Raw genomic sequence first — 25787 nt, 5'->3', positions numbered from 1 at the left:
TCGGGGCCCAGTGGCCGAGTCCGTATCGGTATGGAAAGGACGCGTTCCGTTCCCCATTGTTGTAGTCCGTCAGTCCGGAGCGCGACATACCCGGGTTAGTTCGGGAACGCTAATGGTCCGTCAGGCCAGCATCTCGTCGGGTGAACAAGTCCGTGTCTGACACCGCGAATGGCTTAAATTACTGCTTGCAGTGGTAATTGATGTGCACGGAGTTCTCCTCACGGCCTGGGCACGTCTTGATCGAGGGTGTGGATGTCGGGCCGCTGGCTGTGCTGGGCCACGGCCATGAACCGCAAACCAGCTCCCGGCACGCAGAGAGTTCACCTAGCGGGCAAGATCTTCCTGATGTATTCCCGCGCGAGCCTCAAAACGGCCCGGACATGGTCCTCTAGCCGCCTATCCTTTCGTTTGCGCATCCAGAGAAGCAGCAGGAGCAGGATAATGACGTCGGCCGTAATGTGCTTCGTGACCGTCCAGAAGAACCACCTGGTCCAGGCCAGCACGCCGCGCTCTTTGCGAGACCGCCACTCGCGCCCGGTAGCGATCTGCTCCCGCAGCGCCGCAATCTCGGCTGATAGCCGGACGATAGCTCGCTCCATCCTCTTGGACCGCTTGTCGTTTCGTCTCGCGAACTCGTTGGGATCGTCCTCGACTTGGTCCGCCAGCTCGGCCACGCGCCGTTCCGACTCATCCTCCTCGCTCATGGGACTGAGCACCTTCATCGGTCCGTCACTGCCGCTCAGTGGAGGCAAGAACCGACGAATGCTGGGGCTCGCTATAGCTTCACCGCCAATCCCACTCCTTTGTTCACCCGATGCTGGCCCGCTCTGTCCCGATGACGACCCTTCGGCACTCGGGGTGTTGCTCTTGACTTGGTTCCAGACAAACTCGAGCTCGGCGACCAGCTCCAGGGCGTTGGGCGTGCTGGCGTACTTGTGCATGGTCTCGATGAGCGCCTCGACGTAGCGGCGCTTCGCTTCGGTGCGGCTCAGGCTCTTCTGCGAGTTCCACGCGTCCCACTTGTCCTGCTCGCGCACAATCTCCTCACTGCTGCCTGCACCGGTCGCGGAGCTGGTTGTGGGCCGCTCCATGACGCCGTCAACGTCGCCTTCCATGGCTTGCTTGTAAAGACCGTAGAGGCGCATGCGATCCGAAGGCGGCGGCCGAGCGGCCCCGGTTTTGGGGATTTTCTTGACCGTGTTGAGCGCATGGACGAAGACTCGGTCTGGTGATGGGCGAAACGTGAGTCTGGTGTGCCATTTTCCGCGTCATGGTTGGGGATTGCTAATGCTCACCAATTGAATCCGACATTGTGCTTCAGACTTGATACCGTCCCCTCGAAGCTGCGAATCTGAAGTTGTAGTCCCCGAGGATGGCGCAGTATCGTTGGGTTCGGCAAGCTCGGTGCTGCTTCGTTATGGGTGATTGTTCTCGAAACGGAGGGGTAGCTTGATGATGTCGGCTGTTGTTGACTCGCTGCAGGAAAGAATGCTACCGCGTTTCGAGAAGACGTGAGGTGGGTCGATTCACTCGGCAACTAAACCGTCATGTGGTCAACTCACTTCGGCGCCATGAGTCGGTTCCTCGCGTCATGTTTTGCAGGTGATATCCGAGCATGGCGCCCCACAGCCTGAAGACGAACCGACGGCTTCCAGGTTGTGCCTCGGCACGCTACCCGGCCCACTTCCCCCAACAATGCAACCCTGGAGATGCGGAATTGACACGGGAAACAGGGGCAGAGATCCACTTTATTTCAGTGGGAGAGTTTTGCTTCAACACGTGAAAGTCGGCAGGACAACTCCGTACCTAGAAGGGTTTACTGTCCACAGACAATGCCCCGTTGTGACCTTCAGTTCCAGGCTCTGGGTTCCATGTTTGTCGCACCAGGATTGGGATGATCTCAATGGACACTCCTTACAAGAGAAGACATAATGTTTCAAAGGGAGTTGAGGTAACGCGAGGCCTAGCGCTCTGCCGCCTTCCGAAGCCCCTTTACAGCCCATGTGTCAATGAGAACACTGGAGAGGATTCATGGGTATACACCCCAAGCACGCGAAGGGACAGAGATGAAGTGTGGCTAAAAGTCAACAAGAGCTAAACTCTGGGGAAAGAAAAACTGCTCCTGGCGTGGCCATAATTGAACAGATGATGGAGAGTTTCACAAGCAGTTGTCTCTCGATCCACTGTTGTCGCCTACCTAAGCCATCACCATGTGCCAACTGCATTACACACGCCCTGTTTGTTGCTCGTAGATCCGGCTGCGCCCTATGTCTCACCCAATTTCGCAGATTTTGCAGTTAAGCCAGCCAAATCTGTCTCCCGAACACAAGCTTCAGGTCACCGACATAAGCATGGGCGATGGTGATTGCCGGCGAAGTGTCTTCAACCAACACACATCTCGATGGGTATCCTGATTTGATATTGAAAATGCTACACGTGTATACATTCATGACTGTGTTCAGCAGTCAGCCTTGCGCCTCCTTTCCTGTCGGCGCCGCCTTCTCGGCCTGCGCCGCCCTGGCTGCCTGAAGAGCCTTTTTCTTCTCGGCAAACCTTTTTATCAGCTTCTTGTTCTCCAGCGCTTTGGCCGCTGCCTTTTGCCCGGCCTCCTTCTTGCCCACTGCCTGACCATAGCCCAATTGCAAGTCCGTCTCGCCCCAACCGTTCAAGAAACAGCCCACGAAGAACAGCTCCATTCCAGTATCCCTGTCCTTCTTCCCATACGGTGGCATGTCCCGGTACTCGATCTTTACCCCCGGCGCACCGATCAACGACTCTAACTCCGTCTTTGGGTTGGTATCCTTGTTCCTCACCCCTCCACCGCTCTCCTCCTCACGGATCTGCCTCTCCAATACAGGACCCCACAGCACCTTCATCCACTCAGCCGCCCTCCGCAATCCGTTCTCCGGATCCGACCTCACCACCGCGCCGACGTACGCCTCAAAAATATCCCCGAGCGCCTTTGCCCGCTGCTTGTCGGAGACCTTTGTCCCGTTGGGCCGCCCGCCCAGCCCAAACTCGGCGGGGAAGTTGGCCCGCTTGTCCAGGCCGTAGTGCACCGAGAACCGGCCCAGCGTCGAGTTGCGCACCAGCATCTCACGGTAGTGCGACAGCTTGCCCGGGTCCAACGAGGGAAACGTTTGGAAGAGGAACTCGGACGCGATCAGCTCCAGGTACACGTCTCCGACCCACTCGAGCTTTTCGTAGCTCGGGTCGGATAGGCTCTTGCGCATGCCTGAGTGGGTGAGCGCTGCGGTCTCCAGGGAGGCATCTAGGACCGGGGGAAGAGGTGGATAGGATTTGGTGATGGTGGAGGAGGTCCATTTTGTGAAGGTTGTCCACGAGGGTATCTGGGACGACGGACCGACGACATTGGGTTTTGTGCGTTTTGTAGCGGGTTCACTGGTTTGTATTATCGTGGGCGGCGCGGCCGCTGACTCGTTATGAGGGCGTTTTGGCATTTTGATGGCAATATGCGTGGTGACTGAGAACTGAGGATGAGATAGATCGATCGTGAGTGAACTTGGAGGATTCAAAGGCTCATGATCCACATGGTCTTGGCAATTCCCGACGCCGCATGTCAGCCACAAAAAACTGGAGCGAGTAGCAAGGACAAACGGGCGACCTACCGTGATTCAGTGGGGACAAAGATATCACGATAGCAAAATCGAATCCAGTCCACTATCGTGCTCGAACCGCTGGCATCTTGGCTGCGAAAGGCTATGGTTGTTCAATGGATGCAATGCCCCAACTCCAAGGCCAACCGGCTGGAATCTTGGCACCTGCAGGGCAGCCTTGCTGCCCCACGCACCGAATCTGATTGGAAGCGGCCAAGCCCACAGAGATCGTCTTTCAACGTCGAGCCCTCACGCTTTCTTGCATGTCCCGCTTGAGCAGGTCCGCGTATTTTCATGTAGCAGCAAAAATGTCGGTTCCTCGCGCGCGCTTGCTCGACCTGATGAGGGTATGCGCCACTCACAGCAAAAATGAGTGGACAACAACGCTAACCAGGCCAGGCTCGATGCGAGCTCTTCGCGACCACCTTCAACCCCGAGGGCATTCGGACGGGCAACAAGGTCCTGCGACAGCGACTCAAGGGCCCCGCGCTTGCCTCGTACTACCCACGCAAGGTCATGACCTTCCGCGACTTCCAGAAAGAGTTTGAACCGCTGGAGCTAGAGATCGAGAACGAGGAAGAGCTCGACCGCCTTGAGCACATCGCAGCGTGCGTCGCCTGGTCCCGCAGACTGTTTCCCTTGCGCAAGGCTGACATATCACAGTTTGAAAGCTCGCGGGAAGGGGGCACCGAAGAAGAAGAGGGAAGCCAGTACGTTCATGGCCTTGTCTTGTCCCGATTCCCTGAACTGCGCTAACGGTCTGTAGACACCAAGAAGAAATAAGCGCTCGGGTACAGAGACGATGTATGCAATGCTTGTACCATTATTGTATAGAAAAGGGAAAAATAATACCCGGCATGATATCACACCATCCCCCTGACGAGCCCACGGACTGGTTCGCAGCCACCATTCTGGCCGGTTCTCGCCTGAAACCGCATTGCAGCTGGGATCGGTGAATTTGTGGTTTTCAAGAACCTGATAACCTCACTTGCTCTTTTCTAGTGCATTCATGCTCGTTGACTGATTACAGAAAAGCGTTGGGCACGAATCTTCTGAGATGAAAGGTGTGTTGCGATCTCAAGTGGTTTTTATCAGGGGCGACGTGGAAGGCACCTTTGTTCTTCTCCCTTCGGCTAACTTATCACACATAGGAAACGTGGTTTTCCATATTGCAGGTGGCATGTTCATGAAATATGGCATTGAAATCCCAGGCTGCTATTTCAGTCATGCGGAAGCGGGAGTCAAGTGCACTTGGCCGTCCGAGGTAAGGCACTCCGGCGAGTTCAACAAGTGCACAGGGCAACTGCAGAGAATGCTCTGATCTTCAGTGGACGGTGACTCTCGTTTATCATTGTACCTACTCTCTAGGAGATTCGGCCTTGGTGAATCCAAATGGGAAACTGCACCCGTCTGAATACCGGAGATTCGGCCCCATATCGGCCCCACTTTTAGCCGGGTTTGGCCTAAGGCAGCGCCGATATGGAGGCGCCCGGCCGGCACCTTCTTTCACAGCTCCGACTGATGAGCGGATTAGGCAGGTCAGGCCCAATCTTGTGCCAATACCGCCAGCTCTTTCCTCAAGATAATAACTACCTTGGACTGGAACATTCAGGCATCCATGAACAATTGATCACCTCCAGAGGGCTCCTGCACTGACTCCTCTGTTTTCTCTCTGTCGACCTCTACCTCGTCCCTTCCGCACATCTACAACCTCAAGTCGTCCGATTCACAAAGACCTGATTAGCTTAATATTAGATTCAACTAATCAACATCAGCATCACAACTCTAAGTCCACTTCTTCAGTCATATTTGGCACGTTACCGTACGTGGTTTGATCTCGGGTGCCGTCTATCTCATCCGTAAAGGTGAGTAAACCCAGGCTACCCTGCCCCGTGGCCTCTCTCTTGGTCCTGGTTCTGCCTCCGAGATAGGAAAAGGCTCCTGCCTCTTCTCATATCTTTGTTTCTTTCCTCCTCAGAAAATATTCATCTTTTACTCTGCCGGATTATCTTCCACTCTCTCCCGCTCTCCCACTCACTGCCCTGCCACCTCCCGCCGACCTCATTTACTTCTCAAGTCTAGACTCAGATCTACTTCTTTTGAAAATTTCGATCATTTTCTCACTCTGTCAGAACCGCAGTCACCAGAACGCGTAGTCACACTCCGAACCAGCCGCCGCATCCATCCCACGGACGACGCCATGTCTGCTGCTACTGCTGTCGTCGGTGCTGTTTTGGCAGACTCCCCGAACGAGTGTCACGGATCCGCCACCAAGAACCTTCCGCAGGATAAGAACGCGAACATCTTCGAGGATCTGGGAGCCCACGATTCCAAAGTAAGTGTCTCTACGTTTCTTCAATCCCGACGTATCCTGCATCTCTATGTTTCCGCTGCCCCTCAATCTTGTTTTTCTTCTGGTTAGTTAAGGGGGCTTTCAAAGTGGCTACGGCTTTGTTGTCTTCTCAACTTCTCTTCTATTTTATTTCTTGCGTAATATAGACACGGAAACTTTTTGTCTAACCTTGATGCTTCAGGACCCAGCAGCAGCCCTGACTCTCAAGAAAACTGTAAGCGCTCTGACATCCCCCCAGATGGCGAATCAGAACTGCACCAAGGTGAGTGACGGCTATTCCAGAAGACGCAGTGGTCGGACTGATCATGACAGAAGTTGAAGATCAAGCACGACCCGCCGTCTCCTACTGACTCGTATCCGATGGACAAGCTCTACGCTAAGCTCTCCGAGCAGCACTCCATCATGCAGCAGCAGAAGGAGGCGCAAAAGACCCGGGATGATGAGAGTTTGTTCACTGGGGGGTTCGATCATAATTATTCGTGCAGCTCTCTACCCCTCACTCCGGCTCTCGAGGGCCTTCCGAAGGCGGCGCCGCCGACAGCCAGATCTGCAAGCGCGACACCTGGTGAGGGCCAGGTCAATGCCGAGGAAATCTTGCGGCTGAAGCTCGAGCTCGCCCAAGCCCAGAACAAGATCTCCCGCCTCGACCAAGAGCTGTCGCGGGTTCAGCCGGAGAGTGAATGCGGAACCCCAGCCCTTGTTCCCGAGCACGACTACACACCTCTCGTGGCGCATCCCGCCTCTCCAGTCGCCTCCCGGATCGGTGCCAGCAGCATGGCACTCAGCGCACCCCTCAGACCGGCTCCATTCTCTCGGGAGCACAGCTGGACAACCCAGGAGGAGGCTCCGCAGGATGTTGGTGATTCTTTGCCGGCCGCTGGCTTGAATCGTCCTCGAGGCATCTGGAACAACAAGCCGGCTTTTGGCACTTCCTTCTCACAGGGCCAAGCGATGATTGATGGCACCCAACCCGTACCGTGGGGCAATAACCGTGTCGTCAACTATGAGCCCACTTTCGCATCGTCGGGCATGGACATGTATCGCCAAGACCGAATGGTTCCTGACCAGGATGTGATGAGACCGATGGGACGCCGTGGGAATCGGTACGACAATCGGTATGGTTCTTCTGGCAATTTTGGGAGCGGCTTCAACAGTTACAGCATGACCCCGGCTCCTTACGAGCATGCGCAGGGTTATTCCACTGGCCCGCAGGGCATGCTGGGCGGAGGTATAGGACTGAGCGTCTACACCCCGTACCACCAGCAGCCCGTTGGCACCGCGCTCTCTCCCCATGCCACTGAGTTCACGTCCATGGGATCGGCGTGGAAAGGCGAGGTGAGTTTTTTTCGCGGCTTGTTTTCTGAGGAGACGAATGTTGACTGTGGGTCCCAAGACTTTGACTGCCGACGGCCAAACCTATATTTCGCCCACCACGGAGCCTCTCAACTATCGGCGTCTGCTCGACCGCAACGTGTCGTGCGACTGGAAGTACATCGTGGACAAGATCGTCTGCAACAATGACCAGCAGGCATCCATTTTCCTGCAGCAGAAGCTCAAGGTCGGGACCCCCGAGCAAAAGTACGACATCGTCGAGGCCATTGTTGCGCAGGCCTACCCTCTGATGATCAACCGCTTCGGAAACTTCCTGGTCCAACGTTGCTTTGAGCATGGCACCCCTGAGCAGGTCATCAAAATTGCCCAGGCCATTCGTGGCAACACTCTCAATCTATCGATGGATCCTTTTGGCTGCCACGTCGTGCAGAAAGCATTCGACTCGGTCCCAGAGGACTACAAGGCCATCATGGTTCACGAGCTGCTGCGACGCATTCCCGAAACGGTTATTCACCGCTACGCTTGTCATGTCTGGCAGAAGCTGTTTGAGCTGCGATGGACCGAGTCGCCGCCGCAAATCATGAAATATGTCAATGAGGCCCTGCGCGGCATGTGGCACGAGGTTGCGTTGGGTGAGACGGGTAGCCTGGTTGTACAGAACATATTTGAGAACTGCCTGGAGGAGGACAAGGTAAGATCCATCGCCCTTGCCGAATCCCTTGGAAGTTGCTGACGGGTATATCGGTAGCGTCCTTGCATTGAGGAGGTCCTGGCCAATATCGACATTGTCGCCCATGGCCAATTTGGTAACTGGTGCATCCAGCATATTTGTGAACATGGTGCTCCGGCGGACCGCGGCCGGGCGATTGATCATGTCATCCGCTATGCTGCCGAGTACAGCATGGACCAGTTCGCTTCCAAGGTTGTTGAGAAATGTCTGAAGATCGGCGGCCCCGACTTTCTGAGCCGCTACCTGGACCGCGTTTGCGAGGGCCGGGTCGACCGTCCCCGGATTCCCTTGATCGACATTGCGAGCGATCAGTACGGCAACTACCTTATCCAGTACATCCTGACCCACGCGGCTCCCCAGCACCGCGAGATTGTTGCCGCCCACATCCGCAAGCACATGGTCTCTCTGCGCGGTTCCAAGTTTGGCTCTCGGGTTGGGATGCTCTGCACCAACCACGCGGTTGCTACTCGCCCAGGTCCAGGGGTTGGCCCGATGCCCGGCCGGATGGCAAGCAGCGCCCGTTACGGCGCCGGCGGCTTCCGCTAAGTTGACTCGATGGCTCGATTCGGATCTGCTGTGCTTCTCTTGTATGGCCTTGGCTACCGAGTCCCTTAGCACCAAATCTCGCGATCGTTTCTCGAATGGGAGTTCTCCTTCACCATATGAGACTCTGTTTTTACGAGCATCTTCGTCAGCACCTAATTTTCCAAATCACCCGACATCCTACGCTCGGGAGGCTACTGCCCATTCGAGTGCCTTGGACACATCATGATTACGGATTTTGCAATATTGAGCGGTTGCAGAACCCGTTCCGTGGGAGGCTGAATCTGTCGTGTCAAGATCTAGTGGGACAGTCACCAACACACCTCTTCCAGTCTGGGTCGCTCTGGCATCCGTTTCGAACCCTATATAGCTTCGAGGAATTCATTTTTGGAGGGCACAACATCGCAAATGGGGAAAGGTGGCGGTCGCTGGGACGATAATGGTATGGGATGGTATGAAGCATGTCAACCGAACGGTTTGCTTGTTCGCTTTTTGTGCTGTTAGGAGAAGGGGGGAGCAGATATCAATTCGCTGAAGATGCGTGGCCTGCAGTGGATTACCCGGCCTTGTCCATGTATTCGGATACTATTTCGCTCATAGCCACTCGTTTATCAAAACCGATGATTCTTAACCTTTGCTTCAACCGTTACTTGCGTGATTTGCGAGAGACCCAACATGGCCGGTCGACCCGAAGTATCAGCAACGTTCAAGACCTGCAAGTTAAAAGAATCGCTCTAACTCGGGAACAGGACGTCTAAAACATGATCCCACAGAGGTGATTCCTATCCACCAACTTTGACCCCTTGCCCTATCAAGATCACGAACTACAGCTACATTGCAACGCCCGCTCCGACCTCGGCACATCGCTCACCCACCGGACCTCCTCCTCCTTGTCCCCTTCATACGTCACCCCGTCAAACTCCCTCCCAGCCCAGCTGTCTTCGAACGGATGCAGCGCCAGATGCAGAACCCTATTCAACACGTCCCGCTCGCCGCCCTTTTCGACGCGGCGAATCACCTCGTCCAGGATCCAACCGCGCGGCACAAAGTTGGGGTTCACGCGCTTCATAGCCGCCATGCGCTCCGCGTCGGCCTCTTCGGATACGGTCCCGTCGGATGATCCCCAATCCTGGACCACGCGCTCGCGCCAGACGGCGAGCCAGTTTGCGACTCGTTGGCGACCTCCCGTCTCGGCGTCATCGGCGGGCGGGTCTTCCTTGTAGAAGAAACGGGCGGCGTTTTCGAGGCGGAAGGACGGGGCGGAGAGGGCGGATAAGGGGAGGGTGGAGAGGCGGCGGAAGAAGAGGTGGAAATCTAGCGAGAGAGCTTCGAGTGTGTCGAGTAAGGGGGAGAATAGCGTATCGAAGTCGTTTGGGTTGTGGGTCTTGAGGCCGAGGCGGAGGGTGAGAAGGCGTTTGTATTCGGCGAGGAAGACGGACTTGTATTCTTCACCGGCTTGGTTGATGAGTTTCTCGGCGCGGGCGATGAGCGGGGGAGCGGATTCCTCAGTTACGCCGGAAGAGGTGAAGAAGGGCGTGTCGACGTCGGGGCCGGAGCCGATTAACTCGCCGAGGGCTTCGCCTAGCCGGACTAGGTTCCACCAGATTATGGTCGGCTGGTTGCGGTAGCTGTAGCGCAAGAGGTAGTCGTCGTGGTTTGGGGTGTATTTGGGGTCGAAGTTGTCCATGAAGGCGAACGGGCCAAAGTCCATGGACAAGCCGAAGATGGACGTGTTATCGGTGTTGAGCACGCCGTTCATGAAACCGTACGCTTGCCATTTGGCGACGGTGAGCGCGTTACGGCGGACGATCTCGCGGTAGAGGCGCGCAAAACGATTCTCTTCGGCGCCAGGCGGGCCTTGGAGAGTGTCCTTAGGGACATTGCGTTCAGGGGTTGGGGTCTTAGAGGGATCGCCAGGGTCGTCAAGCCGGCCTGGGAGGGTCTCCCACCCACCGAAGACATCTTCGGCGACGTAGGTGGCCAGCCGGCGGATGAGGGTCCTGTCGCCGCGCGCGCGGAGGAGGTCGAAGGTGCCGAAGCGCAGCCAGCTTTGCGCGAAGCGAACCACGATGGCGCCGGGTTCGATACGCTCTCGCCTGACCTTGCTGTGTGGTAGCAGGCTGATGGCAAGCGCTCGCGTAGTGGGAATCCCTAGGGCGTTCAGCGCCTCGCTGACGACGAACTCGCGGATGCTGCTGCGCAGGACGGCCTTGCCGTCAGCGAACCGGCTGTAGGGGGTTATGCCGGCCCCTTTGAGCTGGACTTCGTACCGTATCCCTGTGCGAGGGTTTGTCGCCTCGAACAAGCTGATGGCTCGTCCATCACCCAGCTGGCCGGCCCAGTCTCCGAACTGGAACCCTCCATAGCATTGCGCCCAAGGGTAGCCCGGCCCGGAGAGCGTCACGGGGTCCCATCCATGGATCTCATTGCCGACTACTGTCTCCTTGAACTCGTCTGTCTCAGCTTCGGACAGCGCCAGGCCCAGGTCGCGCATGGCCGCTGGCGACACAGCCAGCAGTTCCGGTTCTTGCTGGCTCTCCGGGCGGACCCATGTAAATAGGGCGCCTCGCACCTGGCGTGGCCCGAGATCTTCGCGCGTCGCCTTATAGCTTTCAGCCGGCGTCGGGAACAGCGGGTCTGCAGGGAGTGATGATGTGAAATGCCATGACTTCGGAAGCGCGGCCAGCGTCACTCCTTCGTCCCTATGGGATGGAGAAGAGGTGGAAGTATTGTTGACTGCAGCCATGGCAGAAGGGTTGGTGAATGCTGAGAAGGACCGGCTCCAGGGGCTCCGAAATTGCTGCGCGATGGCTAGACAGCGGGCGGCGGGTTGAAAGCGCATGAGGTGTGCGAGGTTAGAGCAGGTAGAAGCAGTGCTCCGGTTCCCGTCGCGGAGCCAATCCCGTTCGGGGTTCGACTTGCTGCGGAACTGTGATTGATGCGTAGGAAAACTTGAAATGGTGGGCTCTGGAATGTTTAGGGATCCGAAATGGCTTCTGCGATGGTTTGACTGAACTGAAACGGGAAAACTATCATTCAAGAGTTCGTTCGGGTGGCGATCCGCGAGGCCGGTGACGGCACGTCATAGCATCTCTTGAGCGAGCCAAGTCTACCGTTTCTCGCCTCAAACAGTACAACGCAAAGTGCTGGGCAACGGCCAAAGTTCTGCCCGATGCTAATGAGGCACCTTACCTGAGAGACAGCAGCTTCCAGACTGTACCGACTTGTGGCCGATGCCTTCTGCATTTCCGTGCCGATTCAAGAAAATCAGCCACGGTCCCGAGGTGGCTGACCACAAGCGCTGTAGCGCTGCAGTTCTGGGCTATGTCGTCATAGGCGGGAGGCACGCTAACACATACCCACATCATCAATCGCGTTACAGATTCGTCGAGAGCCTCAAATCCACTATTTCCTATGCCGGAGCCTTCGCGCATGCTTTATGCCGCTTACAACTGTACGATCATGTTTGAGCCTTCTGGTTGACTACATACCTACCCCTGTGGAATAAAGCTCGGCATGGTCCAATTCGTTGCTGTTGACCTGGCATTTGGTAGCAACCGAACAACCAATAAACCATAGATGAGAGTTGCTCGCTCTTTCCTATACTGCTTTTCCAATAGCCCCACCTCATCACGGCACTTTGGACAGTGGCATGGTTCGCTCCTTCCTCTTGTATGAAGTCAGTTGCCTGTCCACAAAAAATATTGCAAAACAATTCAATCGTGCGATGTCCAAACCGATGCCTGTTCTTCAGTCGATGCAATCATTCCCCCAAGAATTCAGTTCCATTCCCTCCCCGACAGATTTTGACTCAGGTCTCATCCAAGGAAAGATCAGAAATGAGTTTGGAGATGCCCAAACTCAAACCCACAACGTTGGTTAACGAACCGGAGCAGCCCGAGTACATTCCTCATCTCAACCTCAGTGACGGAAATGAGCTGCCGATGGTAAGCCATGAAACATGTCTTAGTATTTCCATCATACCTTGCTGGGCTGACAGTCGCTCCTTCAAGCTCGGCTACGGCTTGGGAACTGAATCACAAGCGCGGCCCAAACAGGGACAAGCGGGACGAGAAGCTCATCAACGACACTCTTACAGCCATCAGGAACGGCTACTACCTCCTCGATTGTGCTGAGGTTATGCTTCGTCCCCAAACCTTCCAAACCCCTGGCACAACCACTTTAAACTAACTCAAGGATCCCAACTGTTCAGCCTACGGCAACGAGCCCAAACTCGGCGCCTCTATCGCCCGCTGCGGCATCCCCACATCAAACCTCTTCATCACCACCGAAATCTCCTGCCGCCCCGGCGATTCCGTCGAAACAGTTTTCTCCCGCTCCCTCGCAAAACTTGGACTCGACTACGTCGACCTGTACCCCATCCACAGCCCCTTCTTGGCCCAACCCGCAGCCGTAAAGGTCCGTGCCTCATCCCCAGCCGACCTTCAGTCCAAATGGGCTGAGATGAAAGCCCTTAAGGACTTGGGCCGCGCCCGCTTCATCGGCGTGTCCAACTACCTTGCGCGAGCAGCTCGAGGCAGTCCTGCGGACAGCGCGGCACCCGCCCGTCGTGAACCAGATCGAGTATTATCCGTACCTGCAGCACGAGGACAAGAACGGAAGTGGAGGGTTGGTGCAGTTTCACAGGGAGAAAGGGATTGCGATCGTGGCGTACGCCTTCCTAACCGGGGTGGTCAGAACGGCGCCCGGCCCCCTGGATGGGGTGTATGAGCGGTTGGCGGGTAAGTATGGAGTGACACCCGGGAAGGTGTGACGACAAGTTCGAATGAGGAGCGGTTGAAGCGGTGGGTTTGGCGGCTGCCGCTGTTTAAATTAACGTCGGAAGAGGTGGAGGAGATTGCCAAGCGCGGGAGGGAGAGGCATTTCAGGGGCTTTTGAACCGCCAAGTTTACGGAGGGGGACTGGCGCTAAGGCGGGATCGGATTGGAAAGGTTGAGTGTGGTATGACGGCCGGCTTAGTCGCTTCACTGAGAGTGAGCAAGACGCCGGAAACATAAATCCATGTGTGGATCAGGTTCAACCAAATTGAACCTCCATACCTTAGGCGTCCGTGCCCAGCGTTCTAGCCCAACTAGCCTCACAACTCATCGTCTGACTCCGTCTCGCTTCCCTCGACCGGCTTTTGCGTGGCCGCCTTAGACGTCGTCTTTCTGAGCGCTCTTCTGGGAGGGTGTATCACCACGTCCTTGCCTTTCCTCGCCTTGCTAGCAGCAGCATGTCTTTTTGGCTGTGGCTGCGTTTGTTGTCGAGTTTTCGGCAGTGGAGATGGCCGTCGAGGGGCCTCATCTTCCTCAGCTTCACGCCCGGACGCGGTCGCATCGTCATCGGTTGTCTCACGGTCTTCCGACTCGGAGATCTCTTTACCTTTTTGGGTCATCTCTGGCTCTGACTCCTTCGGGTCGACGTCCATCGTGTCGGCACTTGGGGCCACCTTTTCGAACCCATCGTCTGAGTCCGAGGAAGACCCACCGCCTGAGGCATCCTCGAGCGCCTTACGCTTTGCGCGTCGAGAAGGGACGGGTTTACGTGCCTCCGCCATCTTTGATCGTGTCCCTTGAGAACCGCGCGCCGCATCAAGCCGTGACTGGTCGACCTGAGCTGTGCTGAGCAGGCGTTGCTGCTCGCGAATCTTGACCTTCTTCTCGTTGAGTAGAGTACAGAACTTCTCCAGCAGTTCGGCCTCTCTGGCCTTCTTGGACTCGGTGAGCTCGTCCAACTGGTTCCTGAGCTCGGTGATGCGGGCTTCCAAGTCTGCTACTTTGGCTTTCTCGTCGGCCACAGTCTCGTGAAACTTCTCTCGTTCCAGGGCAACAGCTCCGCACCAGTCAAACAGCTGGATGGCTTCATCGGCCTTGTGGTTCAGTGTCAGTGAGCCAAGGCGTTGCTAATGAAGGTGGTTAACAATAGAATGCGTATTTTGAGTCCGCAGTTAAGCTCACATTGATACCAGCCACACGTCGCCTGACAGTAATGACAATTGACTTGCCCACATTGGCTTCTGCGCCCACTTCGATGCCCTCAATGGGCTCACCTCCGAGGAGAAGCGTCTTCAAGATACGTTCCCACTCCTCGGGCAAGCAGGCGCTACTGCTGGCTCTCAGTTCGCCAATGCGGTCATGTCTCACTGTGACTTATCAGCTGGCTGTTGGTATCAAGCAAGATACGCCCGCAGCGCCTGAAGAACCTAACCTCTGCGGGTCCGGCGAGCCCCCCTGGGTCAAGTACGAGGGAACAGGAGACTCACGCTTGACTACGTAGGGCTCCTCGCCCTCAGTGGCAACGAACTTGACGTTCAGCGGTTTGGATCCTGACGGCATAACCTCGCCGAGTACGAACGCACCCTCCTCGTCGGTCCGAGGGATGCGGATGATGTGAGAGGACACCATTGGTATGCTCACTGGATGCGACTCAAAAGTTGGAAGAAACGGTGATTGGCGGTACAGCGGACTTGTCGTTTGCAGAACCCTTGGATCGATTGACGAGCGGCACGGCCGCAGCTGGGATGAAACAAGCCCTGAAATTGAAGGAGGGTGTTTCAATATCAAGGCGATATCCCTCGTCCCGGCGGCTTCAACTCGATTCGAAACTCGGGCGGACAGAAAGCGGCCGGGACCTAAATCTCCGGCACCAGAACGTGGCAAGCGGAAGGGTGCTGTGAGTGCGTCCAAAAAAACCTCTGACTTCCTTTCCGTCCTCTTTCTGTGTCTCTCGGGCCGGCGAAAATTGCATGACCTGCAGTTTTGTGGAGGGCGGGGAGCTTGGTCTACCTAGGTTGAGTCGTAGGCAGCAGGCGGGCGCCAAGCAGCTCACGGTATGTACGGATCCGTAAGGTATTGTATTCGTACCAGTTCGACTACGCCACAATGAGTGCCGCAGGAAGATCAAGGGAAAAGCCATAACAGATGAGGCGGACCTAGTGAACCTAGAACTCCAAAACTGCATCGGATTGTTTTTGACGCTGAACATGCGATGAGAGCCGGGATTTGCACGCTGAAATTAACGATATTTCAGTGTAGTCACAAACTCGGCCCATGTCCAAATTGCGGCGCATGGTTACTCCATTGACATATGAAAGACAGGTACGGATGTACAGATCCATACAATTCGCGTAGTTTGCCATCCACATATGGCATTGACCCCTCTCCCACCCTAAGGACCTAGTCAACAAATTTGTAAGCTGACTTAGCTTCAATCGAGCATGAGATGAAGGATCGTTTCAAAGTCAATACCATCAAAACCAGCCTAAAGCGAAGTCTTCATGCTAAGACCACCATCTACTTATTGGAAGGGCGGGGGAGCGTGTCCAGTCCTCGCGTCGTGAACGTGAGATCTATTAGGGCAAGCAACGGCCAGTCCCCACAAAACCAGAGTGACACAAGGGTTGTGTCTCCAAAACCCGCTCAGAAGAATTAGATTCAGTGAAAGAAAAGGATAGTTAGTGTCAGTAAAGCAAGGACCCCTGTTTGTCGTGTCGCTCATCAACGGGATGTCGAGTGTCTTATGACCATTTTGATGCTGAAGAAAGACGGGACGGTATTTGTGATGCGTCAACCTCAAGAGTGGGTTTCTGGGAAACCGCCCGCGGGTCTCACCCCTGCCCAATGGCAGCTGTACGGATTACCACTGTCGGTTGGAGCAGCTTTGGGCCCCGTCTCTCCCGACTTTTCCAAAAACAGACCTCAATTTGACAGTCCCGCCACTTCAATTTCGCGGTCAATGTCGCCCTTCCCACGAGCACACGACAGCAGATATTACCATATTCTTCCCATTATCTTTCCTTGTCGAACCCTTCAAGGCCCTTGAGAGATTTTGGGCTGCAATTTTTTCCTCGATGCAAACCCTCTGCGGAGCAGGCTACGACTCCGCACGTTAGTCCCATCAAGCCGAAGCCGCAGAATTGATACGAGGCGACCTTTGAGCATCCACCCGTCTGGAACCGCGCCTTTAAACCGCGCCTCGGGCCTTGCGTTTCTCCTCCCCGACAGATTCGAGCCAGCAGGGCAACCAGGTGTCAGCGATTGGTGGTGAAAGGCTCAGTGCTGTTGACTATGAGTCCGCATCATTGACCGAACCTTCCCTTCGCTTCCCTTCGCTACTACACGCTGCAGTGTCTTTTGGTGCGCCGAGTGCGTCCCTCGCGACTGAATACGCCGTTCCACTTCTTGCCCTTTTCAACTAGCCTATTTGGTTTCCAGCATCGGCCATGGACTCTTCCACCTTGCGTCTGAAGGCGCGGCTGCCTGCGGAGGATGAGATCGAAAATTGGGACGATGAGGACTTTTTGATTGATGGAGATGATCTTGCCTTCCACTCGCTTTCGAACTCGGCCAACATCTTTACCAACCGCCGCGATTCGCAATCCTCGTTCAGGTCCGACTTTGAGTCCATCCATGGCGAGGAGGAGAAGCAGGTCCATTTGCCTGACAATGACGAGAAGTCGACTCTCGATGCGATAGCCGCTGCCGCAAAGGCCGGTATTCCGCTTCCCCAGAATGTGCCGCCTTCCGCTCTTATGGGAGGGACAATCAAGAGGCTCGGAGGCCGGAAGATCAAAAAGATATTTCAAGAGGATTGGGTTGACGACCTTGAGTTTCCCGAGGGACAGGCGCTGCAGATCAAACCCCGGGATAGCGCCCAGTTCCCCGAAGTTCTTCGCCAGGTCAGCAACTCGACCCAGCCAAGTCCGTCAAAGCCGCCGAAGGAGTTCCATGCACTGGTCCATGAGGGAGCCAAAGAAATCAAGTCGACACCTTCCTCTAGCTTCATCGACCTGGAAAAGTTTCGCGATGCTGATGACGACGATGACTTCTTCGGGAATGGGGGTACGACTATCAAGGTATCGAAGAGACGCGAAACGCCAAAACCTCTTTCCCTGATTACGCCGCCAACGCCTCAGAAGCCTGTCGGCGGAAACGTTGGCACAGAGGAGGATTTCGAGGCGGATTTCGAGCTCCCGGAAGATGGCAAGCTCAAACTCTCGGCCAAGAGCGACATCCCAAAGACACCCACATTTGCCACCCTCCTGGATGACCTCGACTGGGCCGAAGGTAGTCTAGGGACAAGATTTGGCGGTACTCGACGCGACGCCCAGTCTGCCAGAAGCTCCTCTGTTTCTGCCTTCAGTCCCAGTATTGCGAGTTCGGTTGTCGAGAGCGAGGATGACACATTCGATGGTCTCATTATTCCCAATGGACCGCTTGATCTTGGAGAGCGCTTGAAGCGTCGCCGCCGAAGCCGCTCACCTCCACGCATTCCCCAGGAGCCCATACTGGAAGAGCCTACCAGAGAGGAATCCATCAGACAGGCGCCGGCCAAGGAGGAGAGAGAGGATTTTCTCGCCGGACTCGACATCGGTGACGGAGAAGTTTTCGATTCGAGGAAGTTGACACTGCATCGCAACATTCAGGTCAAAGCGACCAGACCCGCTAGCCCCTCACGGCCCAAAGCTTCAGTCGCACTCAAGTTTACAAACAAACCTATCACAGCATCCCGCCTCCCGCGACCTATGGGACCCATGGTGAGCCACGAGCGATCGCACACACAATCCTCGTTGGAGCCTGTTTCTGAAAGCGGCGGGCCAATTCAGCGAGCACAGTCCAGGCGCTCTTTGTCTCGCATGGGTCACTCGGCGCAGTCCTCTGTGACCAGTCTGGGAAGTGCATCGGCTTCCTCAACACCTTCTACGGTCACCATGGCCCCGTCTACACCACGCAGGAGGGATCTTGGGCAAAAGGCATCGCAGGTGTCAGTAAGGAACGAGCCCACGACCACAAGCGCGCAGCTTCTGCGCATTAAACGATCACTACCAGCCATGCGCACCCCGCAGCCACCCGCGACGCGGCCACCGCCAGCTCGGGGATACGATCGTCCTCCGTCGCGAACTGACCACCCCAGCCGAGCAGCACCCATAAAACGTCCCAAAACGCCTGTGGAGCGGATGCGAACGTTAGAAAGCGCTGCAGCATTGGCCCGCAAGGCTCCGGTGCCCTTCCTGCCAGCTGGGGCTTCGGCGACTCAGTCGTACAATATCAACGCAAAAAGCTCGCGTATTTTCCGCCGTCACGACTCAGAAACAAGCATCGAGTTCCGGCCAAATTCCCGAGCGGTGTCTCGTTCGACAATACGATCGCCTAGTCCGCGCCCGTTTCGGTCGGCAGAGAAAGTCACGCCAGATGGTGCTTGGGGCAAGCTTAGCATGCCCCGACGGGCGCGGAACTTTGGCGATGGTCATGAACTGGATGCATTTGATGATCTGCCAACATCCACCCAAGCAGAAGCAAAATTTCTGAAGCAACCAGTCACTGCCAAGTCGCAGACGCGAAGCAGGGGCTATCAGAACATCCTGCCAGACCGCAACGTCACTCCGTCACCTCGTACACCTTACACCTCCCGAGTCGACTGCGTGCCGAGTTTCGCTCGCGATACTGCCGCCAGCCGGATCGCACGAGAGACGATTCTGGCGCAGCGGAATCCATCTGGCGTGATTGCGCCGCTGACCGCTCAGCGCGTTGCTCAGCTCTCAGTGAGAGGGAGCTCCAATCAGCCTTCATCTTCGCAACCAACTGTCAAGGCCAAGAAGGTGCGAAGATCGCCGCAATCCAAGCCGCATTTGATATCAAACCTGAATCCACCAAAAGACCCGAAGTGTCAGTTTCCTTCCACTCTCGTTCTGCCGGCACACTCTAACACGTTGCAGTGGTCAAAGGCATGTGGTACAACCCGGAGACATTCCGATGGGAAGGTAACGACAACGCGCTGAGTGCATTTGATGTTCCAGCTTCCTCTCCGTCTACCACATCGGTGCCTCAACACGCGGTCCGCGAGCGGGAGACGGCTACACCGCGCCCGGCGTTGATCACCAACATTGGCGCCACCAAGGGCGTCCAGGTAGTTGGTGGCATGGTTTTCGACCCGCAAAACATGTGCTGGCTTAAGCTTGCCCCTCAGACCCGATCAGAAAGAAGCGACACGCTGGACGGCTTCAACGCCATGGACGACGAGGAGGACGTGTTCAAAGACATTCCGGACCTAGAGGAGCGTACCATGGCATCTAGCGACGGCGGCAATGTCCGAGTCAGCGACGTCAACCACGAGTGGCCGGTGGGCGAGGAGTTTGACGTTGGACCAGAGTTTGTGCGGCGTCAGCGCGAGGAAGAGGAACGGTGGAGGAAGAAGTGCCATGTTTGGATCAACAGCCAGGTTGACCGCGGCAACGCCTGGAAGTGGGCCATCCGCGACATTGTCAGCCAGAGTTTGGCTGAGCAGGAAGAACACGGCACAGGTAGACAATGATCGGTTGCCGGACCTGGATATGGTGTTCGGGAATGGATCACTGTCTGCTCTCACCAGGCTACCGCAAGCCTTTGCTTCGATTCCCTGATCACAAGCATGGACTAGACTGGCTCCAGGTGTTGAGCTATCTGACCGACCGCCCTGGCCGGGCCAGGAAAACCAGTACAAGCAAGACTAGGCAAGCTTGCTGAATGAGGATCATGATGAATTACGACTTTAACGTTAGATGAGTTACGACAGATAGACTGGTCACGGCAATCCTGACCACTTTGGCTCGGAATAGCTTGCTTAATCTAATATGCTTCTGTTCTCCTCTCAGAGCTTTCCGACTGACTCGCTGACTGACTTCATGCTATTTACTACGATGAATCTGTGTTGTGTTTGCAGTTCCGGGGAAAGAGCTAATTAGCTGTCCGATAAGATAAGAGCACAATCCCCCCCACATGACGGTGGCCCTCCAACCTGGCACCCTCTCCAAACATCTCCAAACTCGACATTAACCTTGTAAAGTGCCTTTACTACGCACTCGAAACATAGTACGAAAAAGCGCGCCACAGCCGACAGCCGCAAACATGGCGACAGAGCTAACCTTTGCCAAAACCTTCCTCTCCCTCCTCGACTCAAAACCCTCTAAAATCTCCCCCGACCACATTGAGGACCCGCGCAGTTACCCAGGCACTTCGCCCGTTCGTCTCATCTCCTCTCCATTCTCCTTACCCTCCCTGCCGGAAGCATGACATTGGTTAACTAACTTGTGTATAGTACATCCTCCCGCGACACCCCTCCTATAAACCCTTCTCCAAGTCCACCTACTCCTCCCAGACCACACCGGACACCACCACCGGCGGTAGCAGTAGCAGCAGCGCAAAGAAGAAAACCCCCGGTTCCGAGCGCGCAGTCAAAGTCGTCCTCCGCTCGCCACGCAACCCGCCCTTCGAGGTCGTCCTGCCCGCCTGCGCGCTCTCGACCTCGCTAGCCGAGGTCAAGGAGCGCGTCGCAGACCAGACGGGGATTGAGGTCGATAAGATCAAACTGCTGCACAACAAGAAGCCGGCGGGGGCGGATAGCAAGTCCCTGAAGGACCTGCTCCCCGCGCCTACCGAGGCCAGTATTGGGGAGGTGGAGTTGGGGGTTATGATACTCGGTGGTGCCGCGGCGGTTGTGCTGAAGAAGAAGGAGGAGAAGCAGACGGCTGGGGAAGGTCAGGAGGGGGGTTCCGCGGCACCGGTTGCGCAGGGGTTGAGTGGGATTGGGGTGCTGCAGACGGAGGAATTTTGGGGAGATTTGAAGGGCTTCTTGCAGCAGCGGGTTAGGGACGAGGCCGTTGCTGGGGAGGCGGTGGGCGTGTTCAAGACTGCTTGGGACGGGAGGTCGTCGAAGGATGTAGATATGGATTAGAGTCGATGGAGCGGGGTGAAGGGGTATGATCAAGCCGCGTAATGCGATATCGGCATTGATTCAGGGCTACCAACTCGTATAGCACCATCTTCCCGCTGCATTCGTATTCCCTTTCGACACCTGTGTGGTCCACTAGGCGACGGTAGGAAGCATCACTGTATACGGCTGCCCACATAACCCAGGTCCAGTTGCTCTTTGTCGTCATTGGCGATGTCAACTCCCTTTCTCCTTTCCTTGATGAGCGAACACGGCATGCGTTACTTTCCCAGTACATAACAGCGCAACGCACGCGTGCTTAGAGAACAGAGTGCGCCGCAGATGGTAATCCCGGAATCAATCAACGCTCGCCCCGACCAAACCAACAGAGAAACAGAGACGCGCAGAGGCCCATCAAAGTACTCTAACGGGCTGCGGTGCCCTTGCTGACCGTCTTCACCAGCGACTCCCACTCGATGTCGTCGGTGTCGTTGGCCTGCACTTCAACGGCGAGACCGGGCAGGGCGCGTTTCAAGGCCTCCTTGGACGAGGCGTAAACCATCTTGGCCTGGGATAAACACATGTCAGATCGTGGGCTTGCGGTCAGAGAAGGAACGGGGTGGTTTGACGAACCATCACACCGGCATCATCAGGCGACCAGGCGATGAAGGTAATCTTGTTCCTACGCTTGCGTCAGTTTCGTTTTCCAACAGCTCCGTGTTTTGTTTCTCGTGAATGCCTACCGGATACCCTCACCGGACGCGAGGTCGTACTCGATGTCGTAGACCGCATATCGGGGTCCCTTGCCCACAGCACCCTATGAAGCCGAATAGTCAGCCAAAGCCGGCACAGGCAGCCCAGTGCAGTGTACACGATGACCGGCGCTTGCAACATACAGTCTTGCTCTTGGTCTGGGCGTTGATAAGCTTGTTGCGGAAGTCCTCGTAACCGGGCCCATCCTCGCTGGTGCTATCGACGACGATCTCCTTGTTGTCGTCCGAGAGCTTGAAGATGACGTATTTGTACTTCTTGTTGAGCTTGAGGTCGTTGTAAGCCGTTATGCACTCGGCGTTGACGGTGGCTCTGGGAGGCGCGGTTAGCACACCCGGTTGTGTTTTGGTTGGTGTGGCCCCTGATTTCCGCCATGCCCGCCGCTATCGATCAATCGAGGCTTCCCGGCGACTGGATCTCTAGAAACGGGATGGTACGAAGCGGCAGATGTGCGGTGACTATTGGACTACGGCTACTAACCCGGATTGAGACTGATCAGGCACAGCGTTAGAACACCCGGACAGCAGAGGAGAAGGCGCGGGTTGAGTATTTACCATGATGCTGGTTGTATTCTGGGCTTGTAGCCTTGTGTCGGCGAGAGAAGCAGACAGAAAAAGAGTCGGCTGGTGAAGCTACCGCGGTTTTGTTCGTCAACAAAAAAGTCGGCTGAGTTGTCGCAAGACCCTCAAACGGTGTAGGCGCGGGTTTGGGCTTGCGCCGGGCAGGAGCGAGAAAGAGGGGTTTTAAATAACAAAATGGCAAGCTTCCTGGGCGAGCACAGCCTGGCTTGCGGAGGCACTTACGATAAGGGGGAGACCCGATATTATGTCTCAACAAGAAACGTCCCGTCTCTGTGATGAACTGCGAATCTACCCGCCAAAACTAGGAAGAGAGAAAGCAAGGGTTGTTAGGTGTAAGTACTGCCAATAAGTGTACATACACAACGGCGTGGAGGTGAGGCGTGCGATAAAGGAGCGGATTTGGAGGGGGGGGAGTGGGGCAAGCGGACCTGAAAAACAATGGAACACACCCTGCAGCTCAATTTGGTGGGGTCGTTGTCGGCGGTAACAGCTGCCAAGCTTACTCGCCAGGCTGGTGCAACCATAATATCATGAGAGCTAAGCGGTCCGGGTCCCTGTTTTCGTCCAGTTTCTGTTCCGCAGAATCAATCCCTATCGCTAGGTTCTGTATTCACTTATACTGTGGTACAATCAGGCAGTTAGGGTAGGCAATTTGGGTTGCAGCTGTCGTAATCTTGGTAACCTAGGAGTCGGCAACTCATGGAGGACGGACCCAGGCCTCAATATTTCTGCCTCGCGTTGACGCAAGCAGCATGAGAGAGCACCTGAGCTTCAAAGTCCTTTCATTGATTACATTCGTTGTTTGTTTATTCCTCTACTCTCAACCCCCGTGTCATGGTAATATACAAGGCCACCACCAGCCGGAATATGCAGCTATGAACACAGGGAGGAACACGAGAGAGGAGATTCCATAACACATTTGTACAATCCCAGAACACCGCAAATGCCCCAACCGAGTCGCCGTACATCAAGACCAGAACCGTCGCCCCAAAATACAGATTTTTACATCATACCACCCATACCGCCCATACCGCCCATACCGCCCATGCCACCGCCGATAGGCTTGTCCTCGGGAGCCTCAACGATGGCCACCTCGGTGGTGCCGAGCAGCGAGGCGACACCGCTGGCATCAACGAGGCCAGTCCGCACGACCTTGAGAGGGTCGAGGATGCCGGCCTGGATCATGTCCACATACTCGCCCTTGGCGCTGTTGAAACCCTTGTTGAAGTCCTTGGCATACTCATCGCTGAGCTTGCCAATAATGACGGAACCCTCGAGGCCGGCGTTCTCGACGATAGTCCGCGCCGGCCGGGTGATGGCGTTCTTGATTATGCTGACACCGAGCTGCTGATCAAAGTTGGCGGGCTTCAGGTCGTTGAGAGCGTTGCACGAGGCCTTGATGAGCGCAGTGCCACCACCAGGGAGGATACCTTCCTCGACGGCAGCGCGGGTGGCGTTCAGGGCGTCAACAAAGCGGTCCTTCTTCTCGCCCACCTCAACCTCGGACGAGCCTCCGACCCTGATGACGGCAACACCACCAGAGAGCTTGGCAAGACGCTCTTGGAGCTTCTCTTTCTCGTACTCGGACGTGGTAGGGTCAGCCATGACACCGCGGATCTGCTCGCACCGCTGAGCAATGGCATCCTTGCTGCCCTCGCCGTTGAGGATGATGGTATCCTCCTTGGTGATGGTGATGGAACCGGTGGAGCCGAGCATGTCGGGGGTGACCTTGTCGAGCTTGACGTCGAGCTCGTTGGTGAAGACAGTGCCGTTGGTCAGGACAGCGATATCGCCGAGGATGGATTTACGGTTGTCACCAAAGCCTGGGGCCTTGACGGCAGCAACCTCGAGCTGGCCACGGAGCTTGTTGAGGATGCAGACAGCGAGGGCCTCACCCTCAAAGTCCTCGGCGATGATGACGAGAGGGCGGCGGAGCTTGTTGGAGATTTCGAGGGCTGGAATGATGTCCATGGCGGCAGAGATTTTCTGCTCTGACAGGAGAATCAGGGGCTTCTCGAACTCGACCTTCTGGGACTTGGCGTCGGTGATGAAGTAAGGCGAGACGAAGCCGCGGTCGAAGCGCATGCCCTCGGTGACCTCGAGCTCGTCCTGCAGCGTCTTACCCTCCTTGACGGTGATGACACCCTCCTTGCCGACCTTCTCCATGGCGTTGGCGATCAGCTTGCCAATGTGCTCATCACCGTTGGCGCTGATGGTGGCGACCTGGGCAATCTCCTCGCTGGTGGTAATATCGCGCTTGTTCTGCTGGAGATACTCGACGACCGACTCAACAGCGGCCTGGATACCGCGGCGGAGATCCATGGGGTTGCAGCCAGCAGCCACGTTCTTGACGGTCTCGGAGAAAATAGCACGGGCAAGCACGGTCGCCGTGGTGGTACCGTCACCTGCAACCTCGTTCGTCTTGGAGGCGACGTCGGCAAGGAGCTTGGCACCGAGGTTCTCGAACTTGTCCTTCAGGGAGATGGCCTTGGCAACTGTCACGCCATCCTTGGTGATCTTGGGCGAGCCGAAGCTCGACTCGATGAGAACGTTGCGGCCCTTCGGACCGAGAGTGGTAGCCACGGCCTTGGCGAGGGTCTCGACGCCGTTGAGGAGAGCAGCCCGACCCTCAACTCCGAACTTGAGCTCCTGCATAGAGGCGCGAGGTCAGCAACTGCCTGTACTGCTTAACAGGCTTCACCACTCATTGCACCCTTCTGAATGTCCAGAGCCGACCTTGGTCATCCCCAATGACATACCTTGTGAGCGAAGCGGAGCTGCTGGGTGGACCGGACGCGAGAAGCCGCGAGCGGCGAAGAGACAGATGCCCTCGTCAACGCACGCTGCATTTTGTCTGGGGTATCAAAGAGAGGGCAAGGAAATTAAAGTAAAAGAGACTCAGGGTATCACGGTCGGCTTCGAAGGGGAAACACGGAGAGGAACCTGGAGAGGGAGGAATGAATGAGGAGGAAGTTCGTTGTCGATGCTTGAAGATCAAGCCGAAAAAATTCCCCAAGTTCACCAATGCATTGGCCCGAGCTCCTGAACCGCCATGCCGTGATTGTACTAGCGTGGCGTCGGGATTCTCTCGCAGGAGTTTCTGGAATCATCGGCACTCCACTTCTACAATTCGCCGACAACTAACTCCATGCGCAAACTTTATCGCGACAGAC

General features: G+C 56.0%; 10 protein-coding genes across 11 annotated transcripts; 4 read left to right on the top strand and 6 right to left on the bottom strand.

Annotated features, from left to right (window-relative positions):
* Nucleotides 1–320: 320 nt before the first annotated feature.
* N657DRAFT_658181 (acyl-CoA binding protein) lies at nucleotides 321–1311 on the bottom strand (the record flags this gene model as incomplete). The annotated part of the gene is made up of 2 exons (XM_062794869.1): nucleotides 321–1225; nucleotides 1296–1311. The coding sequence occupies 2 exons, from the start codon at nucleotides 1309–1311 to the stop codon at nucleotides 321–323; spliced, it is 921 nt and encodes a 306-aa protein (XP_062644590.1).
* Nucleotides 1312–2399: 1088 nt separating this feature from the next.
* N657DRAFT_692708 (ribonuclease III) lies at nucleotides 2400–3721 on the bottom strand. Its single transcript, XM_062797178.1, has 2 exons — nucleotides 3630–3721; nucleotides 2400–3556 (listed from the first exon to the last, which is right to left on the bottom strand). Exon 2 carries the CDS (start codon nucleotides 3459–3461, stop codon nucleotides 2466–2468), a length of 996 nt encoding a protein of 331 aa, XP_062644589.1. The 5' UTR covers nucleotides 3462–3556; nucleotides 3630–3721; the 3' UTR covers nucleotides 2400–2465.
* A 204-nt stretch (nucleotides 3722–3925) lies between these two features.
* On the top strand, nucleotides 3926–4400 carry N657DRAFT_683301 (uncharacterized protein; the record flags this gene model as incomplete). The annotated part of the gene is made up of 4 exons (XM_062796561.1): nucleotides 3926–3964; nucleotides 4017–4225; nucleotides 4281–4327; nucleotides 4384–4400. 4 exons carry the CDS (start codon nucleotides 3926–3928, stop codon nucleotides 4398–4400), a joined length of 312 nt encoding a protein of 103 aa, XP_062644588.1.
* Nucleotides 4401–5408: 1008 nt separating this feature from the next.
* N657DRAFT_142388 (ARM repeat-containing protein) lies at nucleotides 5409–8985 on the top strand. The gene is made up of 6 exons (XM_062785936.1): nucleotides 5409–5482; nucleotides 5758–5952; nucleotides 6152–6232; nucleotides 6292–7305; nucleotides 7364–7993; nucleotides 8051–8985. The coding sequence occupies exons 2-6, from the start codon at nucleotides 5818–5820 to the stop codon at nucleotides 8576–8578; spliced, it is 2388 nt and encodes a 795-aa protein (XP_062644587.1). The 5' UTR covers nucleotides 5409–5482; nucleotides 5758–5817; the 3' UTR covers nucleotides 8579–8985.
* Nucleotides 8986–9109: 124 nt separating this feature from the next.
* On the bottom strand, nucleotides 9110–11812 carry N657DRAFT_648605 (UPF0061-domain-containing protein). Its single transcript, XM_062793550.1, has one exon. It carries the CDS (start codon nucleotides 11319–11321, stop codon nucleotides 9393–9395), a length of 1929 nt encoding a protein of 642 aa, XP_062644586.1. The 5' UTR covers nucleotides 11322–11812; the 3' UTR covers nucleotides 9110–9392.
* Nucleotides 11813–12414: 602 nt separating this feature from the next.
* On the top strand, nucleotides 12415–13474 carry N657DRAFT_658177 (Aldo/keto reductase; the record flags this gene model as incomplete). The annotated part of the gene is made up of 5 exons (XM_062794868.1): nucleotides 12415–12522; nucleotides 12620–12712; nucleotides 12773–12994; nucleotides 13107–13321; nucleotides 13357–13474. The coding sequence occupies 5 exons, from the start codon at nucleotides 12415–12417 to the stop codon at nucleotides 13472–13474; spliced, it is 756 nt and encodes a 251-aa protein (XP_062644585.1).
* A 199-nt stretch (nucleotides 13475–13673) lies between these two features.
* Nucleotides 13674–14982, bottom strand: N657DRAFT_658176 (uncharacterized protein; the record flags this gene model as incomplete). Its single annotated transcript, XM_062794867.1, has 3 exons — nucleotides 13674–14480; nucleotides 14536–14720; nucleotides 14841–14982. The coding sequence occupies 3 exons, from the start codon at nucleotides 14980–14982 to the stop codon at nucleotides 13674–13676; spliced, it is 1134 nt and encodes a 377-aa protein (XP_062644584.1).
* A 1817-nt stretch (nucleotides 14983–16799) lies between these two features.
* On the top strand, nucleotides 16800–21383 carry N657DRAFT_624402 (uncharacterized protein; the record flags this gene model as incomplete). 2 transcript variants are annotated; one of them, XM_062790713.1, is made up of 7 exons in its annotated part: nucleotides 16800–18113; nucleotides 18245–18344; nucleotides 18559–19242; nucleotides 19293–19877; nucleotides 20426–20574; nucleotides 20651–21089; nucleotides 21152–21383. In XM_062790713.1, 7 exons carry the CDS (start codon nucleotides 16800–16802, stop codon nucleotides 21199–21201), a joined length of 3321 nt encoding a protein of 1106 aa, XP_062644583.1. In that variant the 3' UTR covers nucleotides 21202–21383. The 2 variants fall into 2 exon arrangements, with proteins under 2 accessions (XP_062644583.1, XP_062644582.1); XM_062790712.1 differs by lacking the exons at nucleotides 16800–18113; nucleotides 18245–18344; nucleotides 18559–19242; nucleotides 19293–19877 and having other exon boundaries at nucleotides 20364–20574; nucleotides 20651–21383.
* Nucleotides 21384–21686: 303 nt separating this feature from the next.
* Nucleotides 21687–23138, bottom strand: N657DRAFT_636213 (uncharacterized protein; the record flags this gene model as incomplete). The annotated part of the gene is made up of 7 exons (XM_062791406.1): nucleotides 21687–21830; nucleotides 21896–21944; nucleotides 22006–22079; nucleotides 22159–22299; nucleotides 22514–22524; nucleotides 22837–22915; nucleotides 23118–23138. The coding sequence occupies 7 exons, from the start codon at nucleotides 23136–23138 to the stop codon at nucleotides 21687–21689; spliced, it is 519 nt and encodes a 172-aa protein (XP_062644581.1).
* A 239-nt stretch (nucleotides 23139–23377) lies between these two features.
* On the bottom strand, nucleotides 23378–25496 carry N657DRAFT_648598 (chaperonin GroL). Its single transcript, XM_062793549.1, has 2 exons — nucleotides 25374–25496; nucleotides 23378–25263 (listed from the first exon to the last, which is right to left on the bottom strand). The coding sequence occupies exons 1-2, from the start codon at nucleotides 25461–25463 to the stop codon at nucleotides 23617–23619; spliced, it is 1737 nt and encodes a 578-aa protein (XP_062644580.1). The 5' UTR covers nucleotides 25464–25496; the 3' UTR covers nucleotides 23378–23616.
* Between the last annotated feature and the right edge of the window lie 291 nt (nucleotides 25497–25787).

This window comes from Parathielavia appendiculata, assembly GCF_033297405.1.
Source record: "Parathielavia appendiculata strain CBS 731.68 unplaced genomic scaffold N657scaffold_14, whole genome shotgun sequence".
Lineage (NCBI taxonomy): Eukaryota > Fungi > Ascomycota > Sordariomycetes > Sordariales > Chaetomiaceae > Parathielavia > Parathielavia appendiculata.
This window is presented reverse-complemented; position numbering and strand designations above follow the sequence as displayed.